General features: G+C 46.6%; 1 protein-coding gene across 1 annotated transcript in view; it reads left to right on the forward strand.

The window, feature by feature from the left end:
- The window catches only part of htr4 (5-hydroxytryptamine receptor 4), a gene marked incomplete at both ends in the record, with an annotated part of 60146 nt that extends 54368 nt beyond the window's left edge, over positions 1-5778 (forward strand). Inside the window, one exon of the mRNA XM_080007864.1 lies at positions 5715-5778. Coding sequence (XP_079863990.1) covers positions 5715-5778 — 64 coding nt within the window. The remainder of the gene's footprint in view (positions 1-5714) is intronic.
- Between the last annotated feature and the right edge of the window lie 4601 nt (positions 5779-10379).

A 10379-nucleotide genomic window follows, 5' to 3' on the forward strand; every position in this document is an offset into this window, starting at 1 on the left:
CAACTTCCTTGCGCGACTCCGAAGCTGCAGTCATGTTTCTCTGATACATGATCTCCCAGCTTAACGTAGAACTTTCTCCCTATAATGTCTGTTCTGAACCAATTGAGCACGTTGCCGGAGAGACCAACCAGCCTTTCAAGACGATTGATTAGGATGTCATGGTCAATTGTATCAAATGCTGCGCTCAGATCTAGCAGGACAAGGATTGAGACCTTATTTGCATCAGTGTTCAGCCTGAGATCGCTAACTATTTTAGTGAGGGCAGTTTCTGTGCTGTGATTTGTTCTAAAGCCTGACTGTAATTCTTCCATAATGTTATTTTCGTTGAGAAAAGAGTTTATTTGTACTGAAACTATCTTCTCGAGTACCTTACTGATGAAGGTAAGATTGGACATTGGCCTATAGTTTTTCAATTCGTTCACATCTAGATTGGCCTTCTTTAGTAGCGGTTTCACCACAGCTGTTTTGAAGGCATCTGGAAAGATGCCAGTTTGAAGTGACATGTTTATGATTATCAGGACGTGACTTGCGACACTATCAAATACCCGGTTTAAGAATGCTGGTATGGTTGGTATAGGGTCAAGGCAGGAGGTGGCTGAGCTACATTCGTCAACAGTCTCGCAGAGGTCTGACAGCAGGCAAAATCCTTCATGGTTACTTCTTTTCTGTGAGATTGACTGATCTCGTCTAAGTTTACGTCAGGGGTGATGCCCGCTCTGATCATGGTTATTTTATCCTCAAAGAAGAGTGCAAACTCCTCACATTTCCTGGCTGACTGCTGTGGTGGAAGTGGGGGGGGCGCATTTATTAGCCGATCGATAGTGGAGAAAAGCACTCTGTGGTTACCTGTATTTTCTGAAATTATTTTGGAGAAATAATCTTTTCGTGCAAGTCGTATTGCTGTATTGTAAGTAGTCAAGGAGTCTTTGTATATGCTACAGTGAACTGTGAGCTTGGATTTCGTCCAGTTTCGTTCAGCTGTCCTACACCTTCTTTTTTGGTCTTTGACATTGGTGTTATTCAGCCAGGGGGAAACTCTATCAGTTTTCACCTTTTTGACCTTTAGGGGGGCGACTGTGTCTAGCACTGTTGACAGAGTGCAATGGAAATTTTGGACTATCTCATTCAGGGGGGGGTCATGGCACGGCCTGATTGATCGCATAATATTAGAGAATTTGGTCTCAGCGCTGTCGTCTAGGACCCTTCTGTGGAGAAGGAGTTTGCTTCTGGACGTTTTCATGATTAGTTTTGTCTCATAGAACACGTAATAATGGTCGGAAATGGGCATTTGTTGCACCGACACATTCTCAATATCTAACCCTGCTGTTATTAGTAGGTCTAATGTCTTCCCATATCGGTGGGTGGGTTCGTGTATATGCTGCGTCAGCCCAAAACCGTCGAGCATGTTCTGAAGCTCACAACCTTTGGGGTCGTTCTCCTTGTTAATATAAATATTCAGGTGTCCATTTAAGATTATTTTATCATATCTAGTAAGGAAGATTGAGATAATTTCTGAGAATTCCTGTATAAACACTGATACTGAGGATTTTGGTGGGCGGTACAGTATCACACCGATTAATGGAAAGTGTGTTCTAATTTCTGTAGCAAGATACTCGAATGATGGATATGTGCCCAAGTCAACGTTATTTGACGTAATCTGCGGTGCCATGATGGCGGCTATTCCTCCTCCTCCCTTTCCCCTCGGTCTGGGTGATTGATAAGATTTAAAATTGGGGGGACACGCTTCATTCAATATCCCAGGACCAGTGTCTTTGTCCAGCCAGGTCTCCACTTAAAACATACAGTGTAGATCATTTTCAGTTATTAGCTCATTGATCAAGAAGGTTTTTGGTTTCAAAGCCCAGACATTAAGCAGCGCTAATTTCAGCTGGAATGAATCTGCGGGGGAACAAGAGTCTGTTAGGGGACAGGGGGCACTCTGTTTTGGTTAAATACAGATCAGGTTTGACTTTCATACAGAGCGTGCTGAGTGATGATTGTTCTTTCTAACCGTTATCAAAGTTGAAATGGCATCTGGTGTGTGATCAGTTATTTGGCCTTGAGTTATGCGGTTCTTGTCTGTCTTTTCTGCACTGTGGGCATGGGGAACGGGGGGGGCAGACGACGGGGCCTTTTCTGGGCGCTGGGTGTGTGGGGGGCTTTCGGGGTATTTGACGCCTGTTCCTGGGAGCTGGGTGTGGGCGAGGCTTTCTGGGGGGTGGATACTCGTTTTCGAGGGCTGGGCGTGGGGAAGGGGGGTCGCTTGGTGCGGGCGGGTCGAGGGGAAATTGCGGAGGGTCGGGCGAGTGAGGGGGAGGGGGGTCGTGGTGTTTTTGGCGATCTTTAAATGCTTCATTGTCGAGTGGCCAATAAAGAGTGTTGTTATTTGCTCTGATGGGCCATCAACATTACCTTGTTGTGGTGTTTGGGGTCCAGGCCTGCTGCTGGCAGTAGCTTGCTGTGTTGCACCTTGGGTAACGTTAGCTGGTCGCGTATTCTTTGTGCGACCACTCCCCCCTCCATGTCACGGGGTGTTGTGGGTACACTATCTTGTAATTGCTCAAATCTATTTTCTAGGCTCATCAGTGGTAAAATTGGTGGTTTGACAGCGGCAACCTTTTTTCTAAATTTTTGTTTCACGGCGGTCCCCGGCAGCTGTCCATTACTCTCAGTTTGTAGTGTTGCTTGCTGTCTTGTGTTGCCAAGTCGCTTATCTTGGGCTGTTTCATGGCTGCTAGTCAGCGAAGGCCATCCAGTCGCTGAGCTAATCTCAGATTGCGAGGGACCCTTGCATGTGTTAGCTTCATGAATTTCAGGAATTTTAATTGCCATCAGAGGCTTTCTCAGGTAAGCAGCCTCGTTATCTTGCTTGTAAGTTGTTTTGCTTGGCAGAACACCCGGCAGAGTGAGCTTAGCTGTGTTGTGGGACGGGCAAGGCCTGGTAGCATTGTCTAGCTTAGCAGTACTCACGTTAGCTCGGTTGACTGAATCCTTCAGATTTAATACTGTTGTTTCAAGTACAGCAGCCTTCTGTAGGAGTCCACAGCATTCATTGCAAGGTGGCATAATTCTTCAAAGTTTCGCCGAGACTTGGCTTCTTCAGTTGACAGTAAGTCCTCTCAGTAAGTCGTCTCTCTGTGTGTGTAGCAGGGGTAGCAGTGTGGGGTAGCAGTGTCCATACACCACAATCTTCTTTAAGCTGGTAATGATCCTTTGTAAAATAAGTGTCCAGCTGTAAGATAGAGCCGCTGTTTCTTCTTTAAGTGTTGCAATAGGAAAAAAGGTGCTGAGACTGGTGAAAATAGAAGCAAAGCAGAGAGCGGAGAGCAATGTAAAACACGTCTGTCGTCAGTATTGTCTTCAGTACGTCTGGTGGTGTGGTGGAGGAGTCTCAGAATAACAGACCATCAATATAAAGTTTATCAACAACTAGCGATACTCGTTTACCCTTCTTCCGGTTGTCCTTCAGGATGGGGTACAGCACCTTCCGTCAGTCGTTGATCTCCCGGGGGAATTGGTAATTTATACGCAGCCTGGTTCTTTTCAGTTCTCGTCCTTTGCTTTTAACCAGCTCCTTGTGCCTGAAGTCTTCAAACTTAGCAATGATGGAGCGGGGATGGTTCCCAACGCGGTATCCCAGTCGGTCAACCTGGTGGAAGGTGTTCGCTTCACAGTGTCGTGTGGAGTTTCAGGGCGGTGTGGGGGTAAAGATGAGGATGCCCCGTATACTTTTGGATTGTATATCCAGGATAGTTTCTTTCATTATTTTATTTTATTTTTTTTAAACCTCCACCTCCATTGTGAGACGCTTCGCAGAGGTTTTAAGATCCGCTGTCTTTTTGCATCTTGCCGACCATCCGGTGCAGGAAATCAAGGCCGGCTTTGACCTCGGAGATGTCTCAGAGAAGCGGACCAAGCATGTCCAGCTTCTTGGTAATATCATTACATTTACATTACATTTAGTCATTGAGCAGACGCTTTTATCCAAAGCGACTTACAATTGTTCAAACACCGACGGACGCAGCCATCAGGAGCAATTAGGGGTTAAGTGTCTTGCTCAAGGACACTACAGCATGCTAGCAGGAGGAGCCTGGGATCCAACCAGCAACCTTTAGATCACTAGACCACCAGCTCTACCGCCTGAGCTACCATCCCCATCGTCACACGTCAACCTGATGGATGTTCTCATCTTCTGTGAACTCTGTAAAAATTCTGAATATATACTGAATGAAATGCTGAATAAATACCAAATAAACACTGAATAAATACTGAATAAATAATCTGACTGTCTGTCTGTCTGCCTGCCTACCTGGCTGCCTGTCTGTCTGGATGGAGGGGGGGGGGGAGATTATTAAAGGTGTTTTAAGATATGTATCTGAACACACACTGAACTAACCTTGTTCCTCTCCTTCTCCTCCTCCTATCCTCCTCTGCCTCTCCTTTTCCTCCTCTCCTCCTCCTCTCATCCTCTTCTACCTCCTGTCCTTTTCCTCCTGTCCTTCCTCCTTTTCTTCCTCCCGTCCTCCTCTCCTTCTCCTCCTCCTCTCCTTCTCCTCCTCCCATCCTCCTCCTCATATACTCCTCTGCCTCTCCTTTTCCTCCTCTCCTCCTCTCATCCTCTTCCTCCTCCTGTCCTTTTCCTCCTCCTGTCCTCCTCCTCCTCTCCTTCTCCTCCTCACATCCTTCTCCTCCTATCCTCCTCTACTTCTCCTTTTCCTCCTCTCCTCCTCCTCTCATCTTCTTCCTCCTCCTGTCCTTTTTTCTCCTCCTGTTCTCCTCCCCCTCCCATCCTGCTCCTCCTATCTTCTGCATCTCCTCCTCCTCTCCTCCTCTTCATCCTCCTCCCGCTCTCCTTGTTCTCCTCCTGTCCTCCTCCTCTCCTCTTCTTTCTCCTCCTATCCTCCTCATCTTCCTCCTATCCTCCTCCTCCTCCTCCTACTATCCTCCACCTCCTCCTCTCCTCCTCTTCCTCCTCCTATCCTCCTCCTCTTCTCCTTCTCCTCCGATTTTCATCTCCTCCTTTCCTCCTCTTCCTCTTTCTTCTGCTGTTCTTATCCTTCCTGCCCCCTGTCCTCATCCTCCTCCTTCTCCTTCTCTCCCCCTCCTCCTGCTTCTCCTTCTCCTCCTCCTCCTTCTCTCCTCCTCCTGCTTCTCCTTCTCCTCATCCTCCTGCTCTCGTCCTCCTCCTCCTTCTCCTCCTCCTCTCCTCTGCCTCCTGCTTCTCCTTCTCCTCCTCCTCCTCCTCTCATTCTCCCCCTCCTCCTTCTCTCACTCCTATCCTCCTCCTCCTCCTCCTCCTATCCTCCACCTCCTCCTCTCCTCCTCTTCCTCTTCTCTTCCTCCTCCTATCCTCCTCCTCTTCTCCTTCTCCTCCGATTTTCATCTCCTCCACTCCTCCTCTTCCTCTTTCTTCTGCTGTTCTTATCCTCCCTGCCTCCTGTCCTCATCCTCCTCCTCTCCTTGTCCTCCACCTCCTCCTTCTCCTTTTCTCCCCCTCCTCCTGCTTCTCCTTCTCCTCCTCCTCCTTCTCTCCTCCTCCTGCTTCTCCTTCTCCTCATCCTCCTGCTCTCGTCCTCCTCCTCCTCCTTCTCCTCCTCCTCTCCCCTGCCTCCTGCTTCTCCTTCTCCTCCTCCTCCTCCTCCTCTCATTCTCCCCCTCCTCCTTCTCCTCCTCCTTCTCCCACTCCGATCCTCCTCCTTCCCCTCATCTCCTAGTGGCTGTTCCCCTACTTCCAAACTGTTCCTCTGGTTCTGCAACACCAGACCTGTGCCTGTTTAGAGGCTTCAAGTGAGTCCATGTCACACACACACATATACACACATATACACACACACACACACACACACACACACACACACACACACACACACACACACACACACACACACACACACACACACACACACACACACACGCAGACACCTATACAAATACACACACACACACACACGTCATGACATTTCACTGTATATATGTATGACCGCATGTATATGTATGTGACAAATAATCTCTTGAATTTGAACTTGAACACACACATACACAAATAAACACACACACACAAACACACACACACACACACACACACACACACACACACTGTAGGGGTCTCACAGGTAAGGGTTTAGGGAGGGAGTCTTTCTGGCAGTGGGGCGCCAACATGGCAACAGACTTTATTGTAACCTCACATATTAAGGTACACTGGTCACAAGTTTAAATAACAAACTGATGATGATTATAATAATGCAGTGGATAATGATAATCTCTGGCACAGGAGGAATGGTGTTACGCTTCTGAGCTGCTGACGAGCCCGTGCGCGATCCCCTCTGAAAGACAGACAAAACATCAAGAAATCTCCCTGCCGGCAGCTTGGCGGCCGCGGGAAAGGGAACCTTGCTGTCCTCCGCAGTCGGTGCTTCACAACGCCCCTTTGTCCACCATACACACATACACGCACAAACACACACTACACATACACACACACACCAACACTCGCACACACATACACACATACACAAATACACACACACACACACACACATACACACATTCACACACACACTCAAACATACATATACACACACACACACAGACCTTCATACATCACACTACAAACAAAACAACAAACCATGTGTAAGTGTGTGTGTGTGTGTGTGTATGTATGTGTGTGTGTGGGTGTGTGTGTGTGTGCGTGTAAGTAATTAAAGTTGATTTATAAGGCACCTTTCACAGACACCAGTTACAAAGTGCTTCACAATCAAATAAAATGAAGATAAACACAGATGAAACACACAAGGGGGGACAGACACAAGTTAGAAGATAATAAAGCTCATGCTTCCTAAAAGCCAGTCTGAACACATGGTTTTTAACTGCTTTTTAGAAGAGTGCACAGAGTCCAGAGACCTCAGAGTCATTGGGTTCTGCCAACTGCAAAGCACCATCTCCTCGTGTCTTAAAAGGTTTCCAGGGGCACTGAGAGGACCCTGGCTGGGGATGGGCTGCAGGAGGTCCAGGATGTGGAGCGTGGCTGTGCAGGGCTCTGTATGTGAGCGCCAAGGCTTTGAAATTAATTCTTAAATGAACAGGAAGCCAAAGAGGTTAAAAAAGGTGTCATGTGTGACCCATCTGTTGGATCGTGTTGGATCGTGTTAAAAGCTGAGTAACAGCATTTTGGACGGTTTGTAGACGGTCCAGTAAAGACTTATCAAGGCAGGTAAAAAGAGAATTACTTGCGCCATGAGATGTAGCCTCTTACATGATGATACACGACATGTCACCGTCCTATGAGCATGAAACCAAAATCACACCAAGACTAGACCAAGAATACGAGGATAAGGCACAGAGGTTCTGCCTGATCACTGAGTGAAGGTAATTAGGAACGATAATGAAGACATTGGTTTTCTCTGCATTTAGCTGCAGGAAATGGTTTTCCGTCCAGTGCCGACTTGAATCGAAACAGTTTTTCAATTCACAAAGTCTATCAAGCTCATGATGTTTGAAGGAAAAATATTACTGCATGTCACTGGTCACCTAAGTATGGTCAGGTCTCCCCGCCCCCTTCCGACGGTTCTCTTTCCTGAGAGCCATCGCGTGTTTCTTTAGACAGTACCTCTTTTTGTCATCCAACACTGCCCCGGCCTCAACCAGGCCACCGATTTAATAAAGTTCCCGGAGTCAGGGAAGTGATCTGTGACTTTGGCACACTTCCCAAACATGGTTTCTAGAAACCCCTCCAGTTCAGCCAGGGTATACAGGTCCCCATTTGGGGCCTGGGAGTCTGACACTGACATGTCCGTCACTGATATGCAATCCGAGTCAGACCCTAATTCATCATGGTCGTTAGTCATAACATTAGCATTCTCCATCACATTAGCATTCTCCGTCACATTAGCATTCTGCGTCACATTAGCATGGGTCGTCACATTGTCATTCTTCGTCACATTAACACTGCTAGCCCTCCCCCGGGGCCTCGCCACCTCCCCACCAGCCTGCTCGCAGGGGCCGGGATCCTCCCCGCCCCCAGAGCCGGGCCTAGCAGCCCTCTCCTCGCCCTGTAGCTGGGCCCTGCAGCCCGGGACAGTCTTCACAGTCACGAGAGAGAGAGCGAGAGGGACGGGAGGGCTGGACTCTTTGATGGACCAACACTAACACCTGGTTAGAAGAAGAAGAAGAAGAAAGAAGAAACAGACTTTATTTATCACGCAATACAACACATGCAGATGCTTTGATGGTGGCCGGTGAAATGGATTCTCTGCTTTTGACCCATCCTGGCTTGTCCTTCCTCCGGGGGCACAGCCAGGAGCAGTGGGCAGCATACGTGGACGCGCCCGGGGACCAGGTGATAAGTGTCCATCGCTGGTCAGACGATGATGGGTGCATGTTTTTGGTGGGGGTCCTTACTGACGTGAGGTGGAGGAAACCCCATGTGAGCACGGGGAGAACATGCAAACTCCACACAGAAAGGCTCCTATTTGGGAGACAACCCTCCGGAGCACGGTGCCAACAGCGCCCCAGGCGGGAATCGAACCCAGGACCTTCTTTCTGTGAGGCAGCAGTGCAATGCACTGCGCCACCATGCCACGATTACGGTTACAGACAGAAGCGCCATTTCCAGATCTATAAGTGAGTGTTGGTTATCATAGCTCTTTAAATGGTACTGCTGTAGGTACTGGAGTCCATCACCTGGAACAACCTTGAAAGAACCTTGGAAGAATCCTGGAAGAACCTTGGAAGAACCTTGGAAGAACCCTGAAGACCCCTGGAAGAACCTTGAAAGAACACTCAAGAACCTTGGAAGAGCCCTGGAAGAACCTTGGAAGAACCCGTAAAAACCTCGGAAGAACCCTGGAAGAACCCTGGAAGAACCCCAGACGAACCTTGGAAGAACCCTGGAAGAACCTTGGAAGACCCCTGGAAGACCCCTGGAAGAACCCTGGAAGAACCTTGGAAGAACCCTGAGGAACCCTGGGAGAACCTTGGAAGAACCCTGGAAGAACCTTGGAAGAACCCTGGAAGAACTCTGGACGAACCTTGGAAGAACCCTGGAAGTGCACTGGTTTCATATTCAGATTCAATCATAATAGGACGACATCAAAGAGAAGGACAGAAGATATGAACCACGTCCCATGATGAAACACCTGAACCTCCACGAGTCACACCTCCTCTGAGCACCATCTATTGATCCTCTACTGATCATTCACTGATCATCTACTGATCATCCATTGATCTTCCATGATCATCTGCTGATCATCCATTGATCATAATTGATCGTCTCTGTGTTCAGTGAGCTTCTTCTCCCAGACGAGCATTTTCAGAAAGAGCAACAACAATATTAATAATAACAATAATAATAATAATAATAATAATAATAATAATAATAACAACAATAACAGCAATAATAATAATAACAATAATAATAATAATAATAATAATAATAATAACAATAATAATAGTAATAACAATAATAATAATAATAATAATAATAATAATAATAATAATAATAATAATAACAATAATAATAATAATAATATAAACATTGTCTGTAGGTAGCAATGAACAGGTCCTGTTTAGTTGTTTTACATCTTGACAAAACAACCAAACAAAACTTGACAGTATTTATAGAGATCACACACATGTAATGATTGTGTATTATTAAATCTCCAGTAATTCCAAAAAAGGGGGGAAAAGCAATTTACAACCTAAGTGAAGTTGTCAAATAAAACAGTGTTTATAAACACCGTGTTATACGTAGTTGTTTACACAACAAGACAATGTTCTGGAAGCTCATTTTTATTAAGACAGCTTAGTAAGCCATCTTCACAAAGGTAAATAAAGAAATTATTCACCTTCACGTTGTGTTTTTACCATTGTTTCTACTTTGGTAATATCAGTCACCATGGTGGTGTTGGTGTAGCTGACACGGACGGAGCCTCCTGTGACAAAATGTTGCTGGATGGATGAAAAATGTGTGATTAAGTGGATAATTGTGTACCAGGTAACACTGTATGACACACTAGTTACTGTAACATCCATGTTATGTTGCATTGCATCATGGGTAACTTCTACATTCCACTCATGCTGCACTTGTATTTATGTTTGAGTTGGAATCTGTTCCAACCTTAACAGGGCGTGGTCTTCATGGTCAGTGTTTGAACTTTCTTGACGTCTCCACACTTGTTAAACGAGTGGATGTTATTATACAAACTATTTCTAACACTTCCTCCTCAGGGAGTTTCATGTCTCTCTGGTTCTCTGTGATCTCCGTAGAATGATGGTGTTCTTGGTCAGATGGCAATAGTGGCGCCGCCCCTTGCAGTCGCCCGCGCTGGCGCTCCGGTCGACTTCGCACATTTTAGTATTTTTTTCCGTTTTTTATCATAATG

The sequence above is a fragment of the Zeus faber genome (assembly GCF_960531495.2).
Source record: "Zeus faber genome assembly, chromosome: 10".
In the NCBI taxonomy this organism is placed as follows: domain Eukaryota; kingdom Metazoa; phylum Chordata; class Actinopteri; order Zeiformes; family Zeidae; genus Zeus; species Zeus faber.